Genomic DNA, 20275 nt, shown 5'->3' with positions numbered 1-20275 from the left:
GGAGCATTTTCATTGCCTGGAGGACTCTCTCTCCCCCTCTCCCCCTCTCTCCCTCCCCCTCCCTTGCCCTCCTTTTTTCTTTCTCCCTCGGTCTCCCTCCCTTTCTCTCCCCCTTCCTCTCTCCCTCTCCTTTTTTCTTTCTCCCTCTCCCTCCCTCTCTCACCCTCCCTCTCTCTTTTTCTCTCTCCCTATGTCTCCCTCCCTCTCTCTCTCCTCCGCCCCCTCCCTCCTTTTTTCTCCCTCCCTCTCTCACCCTCCCCCTTTTTCTCTCTCCCTCTGTCTCCCTCTCCTCGTCTCCCTCTCTCACCCTCCCTCTCCCATTTTCTCTCTCCCTATGTCTCCCTCTCCCTCTGTCTCCCTCCCTCTCTCACCCTCCCTCCCTCTGTCTCTCCCTCTCCCTTTTTCTCTCTCCCTCTGTCTCCCTCCCTCTCTCACCCTCCCCTCCCTTTTTCTCTCTCCCTCTGTCTCCCTCCCTCTCTCCCCTCCCTCTCCCTTTTTCTCTCTCCCTCTGTCTCCCTCTCCCTATGTCTCCCCCCTCTCTCTCTCCCCCTCCCTCCTTTTTTCTCCCTCCCTTCTCACCCTCCCTCTCCCTTTTCTCTCTCCCTCTCCCTCTGTCTCCCTCTCCCTCTGTCTCCCTCCCTCTCTCACCCTCCCTCTCCCTTTTTCTCTCTCCCTATGTCTCCTTCTCCCTCTGTCTCCCTCCCTCTCTCACCCTCCCTCTCTCTTTTTCTCTCTCCCTATGTCTCCCTCCCTCTCTCTCTCCCCCTCCCTCCTTTTTTCTCCCTCCCTCTCTCCCTCTCGCGTGGAGCTCGTAGTCCCACGGGTGTTCGCTCAATGTCAAAGAGACTTTCAAAACGAAAGTTCCTCGCAGGCTTTCACGCCCCTGACTCGACTCTGCCCCTCTTTTAATGCAGGGAGAAGCGTTAGGGGTGGCGGCAATTTTCAAAATGTGGTTTTAGGTGGCCAAACAAGAGAAAATCTTTGAATGTCCTCCTTATAATTTGCAATGTTTGTGCGCTGATCACTCTGTGTCTCACAATCCAAAGATCATACGGGTGCTGCCTTTTCATGAGATTTACTGATTGATTTACAATCTGCAATGAGCACAAAATACAAGTGAAATGATTTTCTCACGGGACTGACCAGGGCTGCCGTTTCCTACATGTTCACCTCTGTGCAGATAAAGTATTCATGCAGTGTAACGGGATTGGGTGGGAGAGGTCAGGAGAGCGATTCTGGGGGGCAGGTAAATGCCCTTTTTCAGGGATAGGAGCACCGGAGCTGGAGAAAGCTCACATACCAAGTTCCAGCTGCACACAGGCATCGTCCCCTTTTCTGGTCTCCGGACTGTAGTTTCCTGGTCCCCCTGCAGTCTCAGAATGACAGAAAGCATGAACCTGTTCTGTACACAGCAGATACTTGGCCTTTTTAGATAGAGGAGGAGGAGGAGGAAGAGAGGCAGCTTCATCTTCTGCAGAGCCTGAAAGGAAAGGAAGACCTTGTAGAGATCAGTCAAGGAGAGATGGTGAAACACTCCAAGTAACTCCAAGCTGAAGGTCACACAGTGAGAGACGGTGTCAGAAGGGGGATTGGGAGCTGGAAATGAGAGACGGTGTCAGCCTGTAGGTCACACAGTGAGAGACGGTGTCAGAAGGGGGATTGGGAGCTGGAAATGCAGGTGTCACAGCTCTGAGTGACTCCATGCTGAAGGTCACACAGTGAGAGATGGTGTCAGAAGGGGGATTGGGAGCTGGATATGCAGGTGTCACAGCTCTGAGTGACTTCAGGCTGTAGGTCACACAGTGAGAGACGGTGTCAGAAGGGAGATTGGGAGCTGGATATGCAGGTGTCACAGCTCTGAGTGACTTCAGGCTGTAGGTCACACAGTGAGAGACGGTGTCAGAAGAGGGATTGGGAGCTGGATATGCAGGTGTCACAGCTCTGAGTGACTTCAGGCTGTAGGTCACACAGTGAGAGACGGTGTCAGAAGAGGGATTGGGAGCTGGATATGCAGGTGTCACAGCTCTGAGTGACTTCAGGCTGTAGGTCACACAGTGAGAGACGGTGTCAGAAGGGGGATTGGGAGCTGGATATGCAGGTGTCACAGCTCTGAGTGACTTCAGGCTGAAGGTCACACAGTGAGAGACGGTGTCAGAAGGGGGATTGGGAGCTGGATATGCAGGTGTCACAGCTCTGAGTGACTTCAGGCTGTAGGTCACACAGTGAGAGACGGTGTCAGAAGGGAGATTGGGAGCTGGATATGCAGGTGTCACAGCTCTGAGTGACTTCAGGCTGAAGGTCACACAGTGAGAGACGGTGTCAGAAGGGGGATTGGGAGCTGGATATGCAGGTGTCACAGCTCTGAGTGACATCAGGCTGTAGGTCACACAGTGAGAGACGGTGTCAGAAGGGGGACTGGGAGCTGGATATGCAGGTGTCACAGCTCTGAGTGACTCCATGCTGAAGGTCACACAGTGAGAGACGGTGTCAGAAGGGGGATTGGGAGCTGGATATGCAGGTGTCACAGCTCTGAGTGACTTCAGGCTGAAGGTCACACAGTGAGAGACGGTGTCAGAAGGGGGATTGGGAGCTGGATATGCAGGTGTCACAGCTCTGAGTGACTCCATGCTGAAGGTCACACAGTGAGAGACGGTGTCAGAAGGGGGATTGGGAGCTGGATATGCAGGTGTCACAGCTCTGAGTGACTTCAGGCTGTAGGTCACACAGTGAGAGACGGTGTCAGAAGGGGGACTGGGAGCTGGATATGCAGGTGTCACAGCTCTGAGTGACTTCAGGCTGTAGGTCACACAGTGAGAGACGGTGTCAGAAGGGGGATTGGGAGCTGGAAATGCAGGTGTCACAGCTCTGAGTGACTTCAGGCTGTAGGTCACACAGTGAGAGACGGTGTCAGAAGGGGGATTGGGAGCTGGATATGCAGGTGTCACAGCTCTGAGTGACTTCAGGCTGTAGGTCACACAGTGAGAGACGGTGTCAGAAGGGGGATTGGGAGCTGGATATGCAGGTGTCACAGCTCTGAGTGACTTCAGGCTGTAGGTCACACAGTGAGAGACAGTGTCAGAAGGGGGATTGGGAGCTGGATATGCAGGTGTCACAGCTCTGAGTGACTTCAGGCTGTAGGTCACACAGTGAGAGATGGTGTCAGAAGGGGGATTGGGAGCTGGATATGCAGGTGTCACAGCTCTGAGTGACTTCAGGCTGAAAGTCATACACCCTGAGAGATGGGGTCAGAAGTGGGACTGGGAGCTGGACATGCAGGTGTCACAGCTCTGAGTGACTCCATGCTGAAAGTCATACAGTGAGAGACAGTGTCAGAAGGGGGATTGGGAGCTGGATATGCAGGTGTCACAGCTCTGAGTGACTCCATGCTGAAAGTCACACAGTGAGAGATGGTGTCAGTAGTGGGATTGGGAGCTGGAAATGCAGGTGTCACAGCTCTGAGTGACTCCATGCTGAAAGTCATACACCCTGAGAGATGTAGCCAAAGTGGGATTTAAATATGGGTCAGGATTACAGAACCTGAGATACAGAGGGTGTTATAGCTGGCGTTGAACTGGTGTATACTGGGTTTGGAACAGGTGTGTTGCGTGTAGAGCCACAAAACAGTCCTGAAAAGGAATTGTATTTTTAAATATATTTATAATGATCTGGAAAGGGATACGACGAGAAAGGTGATGAAATTTGCAGTTACAAAATTATTCAGAGTAGTTAAAAAGGACCTTGTGAGACTGGAAGATTCATCTGCCATTTGGATGCCCAACTTTAATGTGGATAAGTGCAAGGTGATGCATATAGGGAAAAATAACCCTTGCTGTAGTTACACAATGTTGGGTTCCATATTAGGAGCTACCACCCAGGAAAGAGATCTAGGTGTCATAGTGGATAACACATTGAAATCGTCGGCTCAGTGTGCTGCAGCAGTCAAAAAAGCAAACAGAATGTTAGGAATTATTAGAAAAGGAATGGTGAATAAAACGGAAAATGTCATAATGCCTCTGTATCGCTCCATGGTGAGACCGCACCTTGAATACTGTGTACAATTCTGGTCGCCGCATCTCAAAAAAGATATAATTGCGATGAAGAAGGTACAGAGAAGGGCGACCAAAATGATAAAGGGGATGGAACAGCTCCCCTATGAGGAAAGGATGAAGAGGTTAGGACTTTTCAGCTTGGAGAAGAGACGACTGAGGGGGGATATGATAGAGGTGTTTAAAATCATGAGAGGTCTAGAACGGGTAGATGTGAATCGGTTATTTACTCTTTCGGATAATAGAAAGACTAGGGGGCACTCCATGAAGTTAGCATGGGGCACATTTAAAACTAATCAGAGAATTTTTTTTTACTCAACGCACAATAAAGCTCTGGAATTTGTTGCCAGAGGATGTGGTTAGTGCAGTTAGTGTAGCTGTGTTTAAAAAAGGATTGGATAGGTTCTTGGAGGAGAAGTCCATTACCTGCTATTAAGTTCACTTAGAGAATAGCCACTGCCATTAGCAATGGTTACATGGAATAGACTTAGTTTTTGGGTACTTGCCAGGTTCTTATGGCCTGGATTGGCCACTGTTGGAAGCAGGTTACTGGGCTTAATGGACCCTCGGTCTGACCCAGTATGGCAACTTCTATGTTCTTAATCAGGCCCAGATTGTTTATAGCCTGGATTGGTCCTCAGGGGATTCAAGCAGTGTTCTTGGTATTTAGATGGCTTGGAAGAGCTGGCAGCTCCTGATCTTTGCTGACGTGAAGCTACTCTGTAAGCGTTTGCTCTATCTGTCCTGTGAAAGCTGACCTGGACTAGATTTAAGCTTTACTCTCACCGGGAGTGGTTGCAGCCTTGAAGTGAGCTGTTGATTTGTAGTGAAGTACAGGGGCAGTCTATATTATCACCTTCCCTGTTACTAAACCATTCCCAGGGGCTCTCAGCCTGACAGAGGGGTAGCAGGGACAATCTTACTGAGCAGGATACGCTCTCTGTCTGTGCTTGCTTCTGAGGCTCTGCCGTGCTCATTCAGGGATGGCATCCTCGCCAGGTCTCCAGGGCTTTCTGAAAAGGGAATGTGATCTAGCGACTTTACACCACGTCCCAGCCATTCTGCACAAGTCTCTCTGCAGAAGGATGGGATCCTGCAGACTGTCACCTCTACACTTACGTTTCTCCAGGCAGGGGCTGGGTCCTGCTGGGAGTTGCAGAAGGGGGCCAGAATAAGTATTGGATATTAGTTTTCTCTGGCCCTCTCCAACTAGGACCAGGCATGTTCCTTGCAGACACAGCTTCTCCCAACGCCTCTGCGTGAGCAGTGATCCTGGCGACCTGCACCCTGCAGCGAGACCTGCTGGCTCCATCTCTCTTCTCGTCCTTCCTTCTCTTGCTGGGATGCATTTATCTGGCTGCTGCTGGAAACAGAAAATGAATCTGTGTCAGGCCCACAGCACAGCATCAGGTTTAAGGAAATCAAAACATATATGTGTGTGAGCCCTGACTCTTCTCTTTCCTGTTACTACAGTTTCTAATGAAGAACGATCCCTGGCTGACAATCTGTGCCTCTGTCACCAAAGTGACACGAAGTGCTGAAAGGGACAGGAATACAAAGTGCAGGAGAGAAATCCCACAGGCACTTCCTGGGTTCTGGTGCTGGTCCGGATTGTCTCTGCTCAGATCCCAGGTTCTGGTGTCATTCTGTATTGTCTCTGCTCAGATCCCGGATTCTGGTGCTGGTCCGGATTGTCTCTGCTCAGATCCCGGATTCTGGTGCCGGTCCGGATTGTCTCTGCTCAGATCCTGGTTCTGGTGCCGGTCCGGATTGTCTCTGCTCAGATCCTGGTTCTGGCCCGGGGGCAGGATCCCACAGACTCTGCTGCTCTCGCTGCTGTTTCTCCTCTTTCCCCCAGGATTAGACGCAGGTTTTCCTGCTCCTTCTTTTGTGGGAAGTCTGTAATTTTCTCTCTCAGCTTTGGGAAATGTGCGTCTCTTCTCTTTTTGCATTTTGCACAGTGCAGGGGGAATGCATGGCTGCTTCTGGTTCTCCAGTGCTGTACTGCATGCAGAGTCTGTGACTTCTTGGGGTTTCCAGTTCAGTTTTTATTTCTAATTTATAGCCCCATATTCTGTATTTGGTGAGGGTCTATCTGTGTTTTGCGTGTGTGGTGTTCTGCTAGTGTTCTGTGTAGGGATCTGTTGCTTGTTCTCGTTGCTCATTAGGAGGTGTATTGGGGTTTTAGGATCTGTGTGATATGTGCAGTGCTGCCTTTTCATAGGTAGGGGAGTTGCTATGAGAGTCCTGGCAGTGCTGTTGTGGTGAGGCAGGTTTGCTCTATAGGTGCTGAGTGTGTGTTTTGCAGGGTTTGTGTTGTCACAGAGGGATGGTAATGGAAGGAGTGTGTGTGGCTGTTAGGGAGGTGACCCCAGAATATGAATAATCTTGTTTGCAGGGTGAGTAGTAAGGGGAAATGTCCTGGTCCTGATCTGCATCTGTTGCTGAGGACATGGGGGATCCTTTACAGAACTGGAGGTGCAGGGTTTCTGAGGAGGTTTTGTCCCTTTCTGTATAGACCCCAGAATTGGAATAATGATGCTCGCAGAGGTTTATTTGTTGCTTGTAGGGTCCTTAGAGCTTTTTCTTGCAGCATCTTTTATAGCCAGTTAACAAGATCTGCATAGTACACTATGCATCTGTTGCATAGTGTAGGGCAAACTTGATCCTTCAGGGCTTCAACGCCGTGGGGTTTTTCAGGCTTTTCACAATGGATATGCACGAAATGTATTTGCATATAGTAGAAGCAATGCATGCAAATAAATCTCATGCATCTTGTCTGGGCTGCAGCCCTCACGTTCTCTCTCACACGCTCTCTGCTCCGCCCTGCCACTTCTGGTAGTAACCACAGACAGGAAGGCCAGGCCTGCACAGAGGGGAAATGTGCATAGGTGGGGAGGGGGAGAAGGCTGCTGAACCTAGAGAGGAGAGAGATCAGATGTATGGAAAGAGCTGTGCGTCACAGACCCCAAAGGGTAGAAGGGTTTCAGGGCAAACATCCTGCAGCAGGGGCTATGAATCTTTCTCATGCACTCTTATGTGATATGAGAGGGTCCTGTGAGTGAGGGGTGGCTCAGACTCACCGCGTTTAATGTCCTCAGGGTCTCCAGTCTCAGTGTAGAGCCTGAACAAGAGAGGAGACAAAGAAAAGGTCAGGCATGCTCCTTTCAGAGCTGAGCTATTAATCCCCGGCTCTGTCACAGATTCTCTATGTGTGACCACAGGGGAGTCACTTTATCTCCCTGTGCCTCAGCTCTAATCCCCGGCTCTGTCACTGACTCTCTGTGTGTGACCTCAGGGGAGTCACTTTATCACCCTGTGCCTCAGCTCTAATCCCCGGCTCTGTCACTGACTCTCTCTGTGTCACCTCGGGGGAGTCACTTTATCTCCCTGTGCCTCAGCTCTAATCCCCGGCTCTGTCACTGACTCTCTGTGTGTGACCTCAGGGGAGTCACTTTATCTCCCTGTGCCTCAGCTCTAATCCCCGGCTCTATCACTGACTCTCTGTGTGTGACCTCAGGGGAGTCACTTTATCTCCCTGTGCCTCAGCTCTAATCCCCGGCTCTGTCACTGACTCTCTGTGTGTGACCTCGGGGGAGTCACTTTATCTCCCTGTGCCTCAGCCCCTGTATATGAGTTCTAATCTCAGCACTCAGACACTGTCGACCTCTTGTGGACAGGTTAAGTCTGGCACGTGAGAGTGAGGAGTAGTACTCACGCTTCCTGCAGGGACGTCTCCAGAGCAGGGTGATGAGGGTAACAATGATGATCAGGAGAGGCAGAGTCATGATCAGCGAGAGATACCAGAAAGGAGCTGCTTGAGACAGACAGAAAAAGAGCGGACATTACACAGAGCACAGGCTACGTCTGCCCCTGGCAGCAGATCCAGGGATGTGCATTCATGTCTTTTCTTTCTTTTTATTTTAGTGTGTTTTTAAATCAAAACACAATGAACATATTTTGGCTGCATGCATATAGTGAATATGCTAGGAGTTAGGAGGAAGGCAGAGAAAAAGGTGAGAGGCATGAAGAGGAAGGAGATGGGGGTGAGAGACAGCTCTTACGAGGGGCTGCTGGGTCTGTGATGCACGCACTGTCTCTGCTGTTTGTTCCAGAAAGCTTCAACGCCAGCCCACGTTCAGAACATCTGGGGGAATAATTAGATTCATAACATTTTACTGGCAGAACAATTTTACAGGTGTTGCCAAAGTTATCTACAGAGTGATTCAAATTAAAAGGGGAAAAATTAGAATCACTCACAGTGCTCTCAGAATCCACTTTCTGTCCTGGGATCATAAAAGTAGGCACCCTGTATGGTTTCTGGCACTGATGTCCTGTGATGCAGTGTCAAGTCCTGGACAGGTTCTGCACTGCAAATGTTCTGTGTCTGAGCAGTGTTCTGTCCAGTTAGGTTTCAGTGTTGATGCAGTGCTGCAACCTACAAACTTTCTGCACTGCAGCAGTGCTCTGTCCTTCAAAATTTCTGTACTGAAGCAGTGTTCTGTCCTATAAAGTTCCAGTGCTGATGCAGTGCTGTTGTATCCTGTAAACTTTCTGAACTGCAGCAGTGTTCTGTCCTGTAAACTTTCTGCATTGCAGCAATGCTTTATCCTGTAAACTTTCTGCATTGCAGCAGTGCTCTGTCTTACAAACTTTCTGTGTCTGAGCAGTGCTCTGTTCTGTAAAGTTTCAGTGCAGAAGCACAGTGCAGAAGCACTGCAGAACATACATTTTCAGGGGCCAATGCTGTAAAACGTGCACTCAAAATGGGCACTAGTGCACTGGGCTGGACACACTTTATTAGGTATCCCCAGTGTCTGAGCAGTGCTATTCCCTGTAAACTTACTGTATTTGTGCTGTGCTCTGTCCTGAAAGGTTTCAATGTTGATGCAGTGCTATGGTTTTGTAAAGTTTTTGTGTTGGTACAATACTATGTCCTGTATGGTTATTGTACTGAAGAAAACAATAATTTATACTAACTGTGTGTAATTCTGGCAGGGGGAGAAGGCATCAGTGACATTGGAGAATGTCCCATTTTGGCAGATTTGGCACACAGTGTCAGCCCAGGGAGTCGCTAGAAAAAATGGAAAAATGATCATTCAGCTCTGCCAGTATAACCCACAATACCCCCCTCCTGCTGTTCCTATAATGAGACCCCCCCACCCAATCTACCAATGCTCCTCACTCCTGCCCCCAAAATCCGTTAGTTGTCCTGTAGTGCAGTAATACCTGCAGACGTCACTCACCTGTCTTCAGAACCCCCGAGCCAAGAGGACACGCGGACACGCGGGTGCAGTATTCACAGGTGCCCCTGCCCCTGTTTCTGGAGGGACAGTAGTAGCCACTGGAGCACTGACACTGAGCATCATGGGTCTGATTGCAGTGAGAGGCCTCATTGAGGTTCACCCCTATGAAACATAAAATCGTTTCCATGGAACCTGCAGATTGCAATGTCTGCCACCTCCTCACTGCACCATTACTCACACCCGGCCTGCAGCACCTCGGGGGCTCAGCCCAGCAAGTCACCGACCCACCCGGCCTGCAGCACCTCGGGGGCTCAGCCCAGCAAGTCACCGACCCACCCGGCCTGCAGCACCTCGGGGGCTCAGCCCAGCAAGTCACCGACCCACCCGGCCTGCAGCACCTCAGGCTCAGCCCAGCAAGTCACCGACCCACCCGGCCTGCAGCACCTCGGGGGCTCAGCCCAGCAAGTCACCGACCCACCCGGCCTGCAGCACCTCGGGGGCTCAGCCCAGCAAGTCACCGACCCACCCGGCCTGCAGCACCTCAGGCTCAGCCCAGCAAGTCACCGACCCACCCGGCCTGCAGCACCTCGGGGGCTCAGCCCAGCAAGGCACCGACCCACCCGGCCTGCAGCACCTCAGGCTCAGCCCAGCAAGGCATCGACCCACCCGGCCTGCAGCACCTCGGGGGCTCAGCCCCACCCGGCCTGCAGCACCTCGGGGGCTCAGCCCAGCAAGTCACCGACCCACCCGGCCTGCAGCACCTCGGGGGCTCAGCCCAGCAAGTCACCGACCCACCCGGCCTGCAGCACCTCGGGGGCTCAGCCCAGCAAGGCACCGACCCACCCGGCCTGCAGCACCTCGGGGGCTCAGCCCAGCAAGGCACCGACCCACCCGGCCTGCAGCACCTCGGGGGCTCAGACCCACCCGGCCTGCAGCACCTCGGGGGCTCAGCCCCACCCGGCCTGCAGCACCTCGGGGGCTCAGCCCAGCAAGGCACCGACCCACCCGGCCTGCAGCACCTCAGGCTCAGCCCAGCAAGGCACCGACCCACCCGGCCTGCAGCACCGACACACTCAGTGCCTCAGGCTTTTTCTCTCAGAAGCGTTATGAGAAGGTGAACACTAGTGAGTAGTGAGAGGGTGAACACTAGTGAGTAGTGAGAAGTTGAACACTAGTGAGTAGTGAGAGGGTGAACACTAGTGAGTAGTGAGAAGGTGAACACTAGTGAGTAGTTGGAAACGGGAGGGTCAGCCCTGAGGTCTCCCTCTCAGATTAGGGGGGAGGGGAGGTTCTGGGGTGTGAAGGTGAACACTAGTGAGTAGTGAGAGGGTGAACACTAGTGAGTAGTGAGAAGGTGAACACTAGTGAGTAGTTGGAAACAGGAGGGTCAGCCCTGAGGTCTCCCTCTCAGATTAGGGGGGAGGGGAGGTTCTGGGGTGTCTCTGGGAGTGGGGATTGTGTATGATGGGAGCTGTCTCTCTCCGGGTGCCGGATGGGAATTGGGAGGCAGGAGGGAGGGTGGGGATTGGGTATGGAGGCCGCTGACCTCTGCAGTAGGAGCAGGTCTGGCACTTAGGCAGGTAGTTCTCATGCTGTGTGTACGTCCCCTCTTCGCAGCTTTTACACTCTGTCTCTGCAGACTCCGTGCAGTCCCTCAGCTTGTACGTTCCTGAAATGAGACATGCAGGGGGGGTCCCCACGTCACAGGGGGAATTCTGCCTTGCACAGACACATACATGTGTGACCACGGACGCGTAACTCAGGCCAGCTCTCAGATATTCAGGGAATCTCACCAGTGCTGGAGTGAAAATCCCCCCCCCCCCCCCCACAACGCAGGATAATGGTAGCCAGAGTGGTGTTCATCACTAGCCAAACCCTGGCTGGCCTTGGTCTAGTGCCCAGATTTCAGCTCCTGGCTAAGTCTCGCACTCTGCCGCGGGCTGAGGGCAGAAAACGACCCATCAGCCCATCCTGTCTGCCAATTATTCCTGTAGGCTCTCTCGCCTTATGCTTTTCCTTGCTTTCCTGTACACCTCCCCCACACTATTTAATCCAGCGCCTCCCTCCTCTCATAACTAACACCAGAACCAGCACCGACCCAGCAGGGCTGCAGGGGAATCCCGACACCATGCCTCCCTCATCCATGCCACATCTGAGAGCTCTGAGTCTCTTCTTCCTTTCCCTCTCTGCCTCTGCACTACCCTGCGCCAGCTGCCTTTACTATGAAGCTTACCTGAAGGACAGGCCCGGCAGCATCTCCCATGGACACGGTGCTGATTTCGGGCACACGGAGCCCTTCCCATTCTCTCTGCAGGGACAGAGTGTTCCCCGGTGCGTCAGGATCTCCGCACACAGCCCTCTCACCCACCCGTCTGACAAACATAGAGTCTGACAAAACATTTCCACCTACACCTGCATGAGTGAGCAGCAGAAAGTAACACTCCCACCCAGGCGGAGACACTCCCAGCCAGAGACAGGGGAGGGCCTGGCAGTGCTGGGGACTGAAGCCCCTCTCTATACCCCCAGCCAGAGACAGGGGAGGGCCTGGCAGTGCTGGGGACTGAAGCCCCTCTCTATACCCCCGGCACAGGGACGGGGAGGGAGTGACAGTGCCGGGGACTGAAGCCCCTCTCTATACCCCCGGCACAGGGACAGGGAGGGAGTGACAGTGCCGGGGACTGAAGCCCCTCTCTATACCCCCGGCACAGGGACGGGGAGGGAGTGACAGTGCCGGGGACTGAAGCCCCTCTCTATACCCCCGGCACAGGGACGGGGAGGGAGTGACAGTGCCGGGGACTGAAGCCCCTCTCTATACCCCCGGCACAGGGACGGGGAGGGAGTGACAGTGCCGGGGACTGAAGCCCCTCTCTATACCCCCGGCACAGGGACGGGGAGGGAGTGACAGTGCCGGGGACTGAAGCCCCTCTCTATACCCCCGGCACAGGGACGGGGAGGGAGTGACAGTGCCGGGGACTGAAGCCCCTCTCTATACCCCCGGCACAGGGACGGGGAGGGAGTGACAGTGCCGGGGACTGAAGCCCCTCTCTATACCCCCGGCACAGGGACGGGGAGGGAGTGACAGTGCCGGGGACTGAAGCCCCTCTCTATACCCCCGGCACAGGGACGGGGAGGGAGTGACAGTGCCGGGGACTGAAGCCCCTCTCTATACCCCCGGCACAGGGACGGGGAGGGAGTGACAGTGCCGGGGACTGAAGCCCCTCTCTATACCCCCGGCACAGGGACGGGGAGGGAGTGACAGTGCCGGAGACTGAAGCCCCTCTCTATACCCCCGGCACAGGGACGGGGAGGGAGTGACAGTGCCGGAGACTGAAGCCCCTCTCTATACCCCCGGCACAGGGACGGGGAGGGAGTGACAGTGCCGGGGACTGAAGCCCCTCTCTATACCCCCGGCACAGGGACGGGGAGGGAGTGACAGTGCCGGAGACTGAAGCCCCTCTCTATACCCCCGGCACAGGGACGGGGAGGGAGTGACAGTGCCGGAGACTGAAGCCCCTCTCTATACCCCCGGCACAGGGACGGGGAGGGAGTGACAGTGCCGGGGACTGAAGCCCCTCTCTATACCCCCGGCACAGGGACGGGGAGGGAGTGACAGTGCCGGGGACTGAAGCCCCTCTCTATACCCCCGGCACAGGGACGGGGAGGGAGTGACAGTGCCGGGGACTGAAGCCCCTCTCTATACCCCCGGCACAGGGACGGGGAGGGAGTGACAGTGCCGGGGACTGAAGCCCCTCTCTATACCCCCGGCACAGGGACGGGGAGGGAGTGACAGTGCCGGGGACTGAAGCCCCTCTCTATACCCCCGGCACAGGGACGGGGAGGGAGTGACAGTGCCGGGGACTGAAGCCCCTCTCTATACCCCCGGCACAGGGACGGGGAGGGAGTGACAGTGCCGGGGACTGAAGCCCCTCTCTATACCCCCGGCACAGGGACGGGGAGGGAGTGACAGTGCCGGGGACTGAAGCCCCTCTCTATACCCCCGGCACAGGGACGGGGAGGGAGTGACAGTGCCGGGGACTGAAGCCCCTCTCTATACCCCCGGCACAGGGACGGGGAGGGAGTGACAGTGCCGGGGACTGAAGCCCCTCTCTATACCCCCGGCACAGGGACGGGGAGGGAGGGACAGTGCCGGGGACTGAAGCCCCTCTCTATACCCCCGGCACAGGGACGGGGAGGGAGTGACAGTGCCGGGGACTGAAGCCCCTCTCTATACCCCCGGCACAGGGACGGGGAGGGAGTGACAGTGCCGGAGACTGAAGCCCCTCTCTATACCCCCGGCACAGGGACGGGGAGGGAGTGACAGTGCCGGAGACTGAAGCCCCTCTCTATACCCCCGGCACAGGGACGGGGAGGGAGTGACAGTGCCGGAGACTGAAGCCCCTCTCTATACCCCCGGCACAGGGACGGGGAGGGAGTGACAGTGCCGGAGACTGAAGCCCCTCTCTATACCCCCGGCACAGGGACGGGGAGGGAGTGACAGTGCCGGAGACTGAAGCCCCTCTCTATACCCCCGGCACAGGGACGGGGAGGGAGTGACAGTGCCGGGGACTGAAGCCCCTCTCTATACCCCCGGCACAGGGACGGGGAGGGAGTGACAGTGCCGGAGACTGAAGCCCCTCTCTATACCCCCGGCACAGGGACGGGGAGGGAGTGACAGTGCCGGGGACTGAAGCCCCTCTCTATACCCCCGGCACAGTGACAGGGAGGGAGTGACAGTGCCGGGGACTGAAGCCCCTCTCTATACCCCCGGCACAGGGACGGGGGAGGGAGTGACAGTGCCGGGGACTGAAGCCCCTCTCTATACCCCCAGCACAGGGACTGGGAGGGAGTGACAGTGCCGGGGACTGAAGCCCCTCTCTATACCCCCAGCACAGGGACAGGGAGGGAGTGACAGTGCTGGAGCCTGACGCCCCTCTCTATACCCCCAGCACAGGGACAGGGAGGGAGTGACAGTGCCGGGGACTGAAGCCCCTCTCTATACCCCCGGCACAGGGACTGGGAGGGAGTGACAGTGCTGGGGACTGAAGCCCCTCTCTATACCCCCGGCACAGGGACAGGGAGGGAGTGACAGTGCTGGAGACTGAAGCCCCTCTCTATACCCCCAGCACAGGGACAGGGAGGGAGTGACAGTGCTGGAGACTGAAGCCCCTCTCTATACCCCCGGCACAGGGACAGGGAGGGAGCGACAGTGCTGGGGACTGAAGCCCCTCTCTATACCCCCGGCACAGGGACAGGGAGGGAGTGACAGTGCTGGAGACTGAAGCCCCTCTCTATACCCCTAGCACAGGGAGAGGGAGGGAGTGACAGTGCTGGAGACTGAAGCCCCTCTCTATACCCCCGGCACAGGGACAGGGAGGGAGTGACAGTGCTGGAGCCTGAAGCCCCTCTCTATACCCCCAGCACAGGGACTGAGAGCTCAAGGAAAGTAAATTTAAGAACAGTTTTCAGAGGAATTAAGAACATAAGAAATTGCCATACTGGGGTCCATCAAGCCCAGCTTCCTGTTTCCAGCAGTGGCCAATCCAGGCTAGAAGTATCTGGCAAGTACCCAAACAGTATTGGCATTAACGGGGGTAAAATTGCTTGGCTGAAATTTGCCTTCACGCAGTTCAGCTCGCACATGTTTGGATTCCTCTGCGCCGGGTGTTTAGATCTGGGGTTTGTGTGCATTTTATTTCCGTTTCCACATGCACTGCTCGTTCTGCTGCTCACATGAGGATTATGCAAAGTCCTCCTGCAGAAAAGCAGGCGACCCCCACGAGAAAACGCGTCTGAATATTGGGTCACGGCCTGGAGCCGGTCACCCGGAGCCCCGGGTCTCCTGCGTGGTGCAAAGCCCTGCACGGAGCTGAAGGTGGCTGCATTCACCCAGGAGGGGGCCTCCTCCTGGTGCCCACTGACAATCTCTGGGTCTCAGGGGACCTCTGCTGGCATCGAGGAGCACTTTCCATCCTCCAGAACCTTTGCTTTGAGTTTTCGGCTCCCCCTCGCCCCAGCCCTGGGCTTTCTGTAGATTGTGGATGAGCTCCTCACTCTCGGAGGCGCTGGCCGGTGGACCTCACTGGGTCGCTCTGCTGTCTGCCCCAGGGCATAGGCAAAGTTTGCCTGCTTAGTTTAGGGGGGCAAGGGGTAGGGAGGGGACCCGATTCAGTGCTCTCACATACCTACCCCTACCCAGAATTCAGTGTTCTTACCTGCAGCCTCTGGCATGTTTGATTCATGTGAATCACCTGATGTGTAGCAGCAGGTGCCGGGCCCTGGAGCACTGGATTTATAGTGGTGGGGATGTGGCTACCCTGCTAGAGCGGGCCCGGAGTGCTTGCCCCTGTTTGCCTCAGGATGGCCCTGAATGTCGATGACTTGCCATTGTATTTTTTCGTTTCGTCTGGATAACAAGGAGGGGGCATTGGTTAGGGAGTTTTGGTTTCCGTAGCAGGCCATGTTCTCCGGAATTAGATAGTAATAATGATGTAGTGATGATTTATTTTGCATATTTCATCTGCATTCGACTCGGTAGATCTCCCTTTGCTGTTATCCAGATTGGCAGATGTTGGGCGAGGTGGGCTGTGGGCTGGGGGGTACATGGTTTGCTTTCTGTCTGACTGCCGTGGGAGAAGATAGTACTGAGTGTTCACAGCGTGGAGTTCCACATATTATGTAATATTTTCTTGCTGTTATGTAAATTGCTAGGACAAATGAATATACATTTTCATTTCTATGCTGATGATCTGCACTTGCTTTATTCAGTAAGCAATGATATGCAAGAGACAATTTCACATGTGAATAAGAATATTGAAGGGATAGGACTGACTTAGATGTTACCAGTTACTCGGCTGGAGATGGCCATCTCTTGTCAGGTTGAGGGGGACACCATTTCAGTAATGCAGACGGTTCATGAGCTTGGTTTTCTGTTAGATACAAGATTTTCTTTACATCCTCAATTGTGTACTGTGGAAGGTATGCAGACTAAAATTTGTTCTAGATCGGGATGATTTTAGGATGGTTATGCAAGCTTTTGTTTTAACATTAACAATTTTTTATAAATGTTATATTATATTATATTATAAATGTTCTCTGTATTTGACCATGGAAATATTTTTTCCTGCTTTTTCTGTTTTATGTAAACCGGTATGATTTGCATTTTAATGTAAGAATGTCGGTATATAAAAATTATAAATAAATAAATAAAATAAATAACATGCTCGGTCTATTGTAATGCACTATATAAATAGGGCTACCCAAATGTTATGTAGAAGCTTTGCAAATTTTGATGAGCTCTGCTGCTCGTGCTATCTCAGGTTGTCCTCTCTCTGCCCGTGTTTCTCCTGTTTTGCATGAGTTACATTGCCTCCCCATTGAGTATCGTGTGCGCTTTAAGATTTTTTGTCTATAGTTCCTACAGTAATCCATGGTGAGAGTCCAGTTTATTTGAAGTGATTCATATATATCATCTTCTAGATCCTTGTGCTCTGAATCTCCCAAGTGCCAGTCAGGTGTGCAGGTGTCAGATACTGAAACGGGCTTTCCCTCGTATAGCGCCCAGATTGTGGAATCAAATTCCATTGGATTTGTGCCTGATACCTGATTACAAAAAATTCAGGAAGATGTTGAAAACCTACCTTTTCAGTGAAGCTTTTATGTGATATTTTATTTTGTAGTTTTAATGTTTAGTTTTATTTGTTTAACCTGTATGTATTCGTTGTTGTAATGCGCCTCAAACACTTTGTTTGGTATTGAGAGCAGAATATTAAGATTTTGTGAATAAATAAAGGACTGCATAGGTTGAAATATGTAGAAATTAAACTGCTCTAAAACATCAGTTCTGGAGATCGGGAAGGCTACAGCTGAGCAGCAGTTATTAAATCCCAGGTGCAGGATGCAGGAGTCTCGCTTGCTAGTGGCCAGGCCCATCAGTCTGGGATCTGATTAGTGCCCTTCATTCCCTTCCCTACTCCACTGTTAACGGGCATTGCATAGAAACCTTCCTTTTTTTACATTTATATTTTATTAAGTTTAAACAAATATAACAAAGCATACACTTTGTAAAGTAAACCTGATGTTATAATCAAACTGCATTCAGTAACAAATGAAGGCAATAACCATGCACCCAGCAGAGCACAAATGGTATTATCAGGAGGAAGAGAAAATAAAACAGGAGGGAAGGAATTAAAGAAATAGCGTAACTGAACTATCCCACATTCCAACTACTAACGTGATGACAAATTAGACATCTGAATGGGATCAACAATTTTTTAGAATCAATAAAAGATTTTAGCTGTTCTGCTACAGAAAACCCCAAAACAATCCTTTATTATATCTAACACAATGCACTTGCAAGGATATCTCAGAAAAAAAGGTGGCACCCATGGAGCGGGTTTCCTGGTGCAAAGCCAGAAACCCTTTCCTTCTTTCCTGGGTAGCTCTAGAAAGATCTGGAAATATCCTCACCTTTTTGGCCCATAAACAAAACATCAGAATTTTTAAAATAACTCTTCATGACCAAACTCAAATCATATTTGGTAAAAAAAGAAACCCATAATGCTGCCCTTTTCCGAAACTTGATAGACTGAGGATTCTAGAAAAGCAGTCAAATCTGCATCAAAAGATTGACGTTGAGTAGCTGAGCCAGAAGGCAAAAAGTGTACCTTCTCAAGGGAGGGCGTAGAATCTGAGGAAACTGCTAAAATATCAGCAAGTAACAGGAGAAACTTACCCCACTACCCTTGGAAAGTTCAAAACACGTAAATTCAAGTGTCTCAGTCTATTCTCAGTATTCTCAACTCTTCTATTCAAGATTCCAGTCCCGAATAATAGAAGCTTGTGCACCTTCTTCTTCCAGCTCTTTTATCTCCCAGTCATCTCCTGAAGTTGAGTGCCATTATTCTTAGCCACAGAATCCAACTCTCGATGCACATCCAGAAAAGATTGACCCTAAGATCCCATAGGGAGTCTAAAGTGACAACTGCCGTTTCTTTCTGGAGAAAAGAAGACCCATTGGACTGTTGATTCGGGGAGAAACGCCATCTCCCAGGAAGCCCCATGTCAAGTCCAAGTGCACCGGAATTACCTCCGACTTCTGCCGGAGATACTCGAGCGGAGCCTCCAAACGTCACGGCTCCCTCGCTCTCCTCGACCAAACTATCCCCTTCGGGACGCGTCGCCAAGGCATCGGCCATTGAGCTCCGAGTAGCTGGCGGTAGTCGCTCATCAAGGTAGCTGAAAGATGCCTCGTTCAAAGCCAGAGAAAGCTCTCCTCCATTCCCTCCGACCCACAGCCACAGAATCTGATGCGGGAGCCATGAAATGCTCGATGGTAAACTGCCCCAAGAAAGGGAAGGGCTCCAAGGGATGGGAGCAAAGCTTCCCCTTCCATTTAGAAGTCATTGAGAAGGGCAAAAGGCAATTATTTAAGAAACAGTGGAGCAGAGGCAGAGCTGGCGCTCAAGTTGCCATCTTAACTCCTCTCCTCTACTAGTAGCCAGATTCTTCCTTAAAGGATCCGATAACTCTCAGTCCTGGAGAGCCCACATTGGCTTCCCATGGATCACAGGGAGCTGGGAAATCTGTGAACCTGCTGTGTAAACCTGGGGACCTTTGTCTGTAAAACAGCGGCTATAGCTGAAGGTTCATGTGTGGCCCTTGAGACCCTCACAGTTGGAACCCCGAGTGGAGGATGCGAGAGGAGCTGTCACATACGGCAGAGCAGAGGAGTGAGGAGGACGCGAGAGGAGCTGTCACGTGTGGCAGGCAAGAGGAGCGTGGAGGACGCAAGAGGAGCTGTCACGTGTGGTGGAGTGGAGGAGCGCGGAGGAGGCGAGAGGAGCTGTCACGTATGGTGGAGTGGAGGAGCGTGGAGGAGGCGAGAGGAGCTGTCACATGTGGCGGAGCGGAGGAGCGTGGAGGACGAGAGAGGAGCTGTCATGTGTGGCAGAGCGGAGGAGCGTGGAGGACGGGAGAGGAGCTGTCACCTGTGGTGGAGCGGAGGAGCGTGGAGGACGGGAGAGGAGCTGCCACGTGTGGCAGAGCAGAGGAGCGTGGAGGAAGCGAGAGGAGCTGCCACATGTGGCAGAGCAGAGGAGCGTGGAGGACACGAGAGGAGCTGTCACGTGTGGCAGAGCAGAGGAGCGTGGAGGACGCGAGAGGAGCTGTCACGTGTGGCAGAGCAGAGGAGTATGAAAGCCTGGCACTTCACTAGGGCCTTCTTTTCTTAAGTGTGACGAGAGGAGGATGGACTTTCGTCTTCTACAAATTCATTTTCAGAATTTTGCAATATTTAATTAGGTTTTTATTTCATGTTAATTGTGTTTGTGTGTCTCTCTCTCTATTGACCCTGAGATCTCTGTGCTCTCTCTTCCTGTCCCTGATGCCAGTATCAGCTTTGTAGATAGTTTATCTCTATTGCACAATGTCTTGTATTTGTGTGTTAATGATTATTTTATGTTATCAGAATTTCTAGAAAGGAAATGTTACATTGAGCCACACCTGGAGCATTAAATTTCATATATGTGCCTGGAGATGAGTCCTTTATCTCTAGAAAGCATGGGGCAGAAAGGGCCTCTCTCCCCTACCTCAGAGTATCTGGGCTGAGCACTTGTTCTGGAATTCATTGCCAGAGGATGTGGTGAAAGCTATTAGTGTAGTTGCATTTCCAGGAGGAAAAATCCATAAACTGCTATTAATGTGGAGTTACAGAAATCCAGAGCTTATTCTTGGAATAAGCAGCTTGGAAGGTATCTACCCCCTGGGATCCTGCCACGTACTTGGTCAAGCCAGGGTTAGAAACAGGATACCGGGCTTGATGTCTGAGCCAGTATGGTAAGACATGTTCTTATGGACCCCAGAGGTGGCTGCATGCATGTCTCTGAGATGCAGACGGCCAGGAGAGGGCAGCACAGGCCAGAGGGAGAGCCGAGGACTGAGAACTGTTATTTTGGGAAGATGTTGTTCTGGGTTCCCTGTTCTCTA

The 20275-nt window shown here is 52.6% G+C and overlaps 1 protein-coding gene across 3 annotated transcripts in view; it reads right to left on the bottom strand.

Moving 5' to 3' along the window:
- The window catches only part of LOC115078886 (tumor necrosis factor receptor superfamily member 5-like), a 12937-nt gene extending 1276 nt beyond the window's left edge, over nucleotides 1-11661 (bottom strand). The window contains exons 1-9 of one of the 3 annotated variants that reach the window (XM_029581955.1): nucleotides 11526-11661; nucleotides 10839-10961; nucleotides 9293-9454; nucleotides 9027-9120; nucleotides 8111-8193; nucleotides 7765-7863; nucleotides 7130-7170; nucleotides 5166-5409; nucleotides 1301-1480 (exon numbers count right to left, since the gene is read on the bottom strand). In XM_029581955.1, coding sequence (XP_029437815.1) covers nucleotides 1301-1480; nucleotides 5166-5409; nucleotides 7130-7170; nucleotides 7765-7863; nucleotides 8111-8193; nucleotides 9027-9120; nucleotides 9293-9454; nucleotides 10839-10961; nucleotides 11526-11595 — 1096 coding nt within the window. In that variant the 5' untranslated portion in view covers nucleotides 11596-11661. The remainder of the gene's footprint in view (nucleotides 1-1300; nucleotides 1481-5165; nucleotides 5410-7129; nucleotides 7171-7764; nucleotides 7864-8110; nucleotides 8194-9026; nucleotides 9121-9292; nucleotides 9455-10838; nucleotides 10962-11525) is intronic. The other 2 variants (XM_029581957.1, XM_029581956.1) reach the window with 2 other exon arrangements.
- Between the last annotated feature and the right edge of the window lie 8614 nt (nucleotides 11662-20275).

Source organism: Rhinatrema bivittatum, chromosome 16 (genome assembly GCF_901001135.1).
Source record: "Rhinatrema bivittatum chromosome 16, aRhiBiv1.1, whole genome shotgun sequence".
NCBI classification, from domain to species: Eukaryota; Metazoa; Chordata; class Amphibia; order Gymnophiona; family Rhinatrematidae; genus Rhinatrema; species Rhinatrema bivittatum.
The sequence above is the reverse complement of the archived record's forward strand: the minus strand, read 5'-3'. Positions and strand labels throughout refer to the sequence as shown.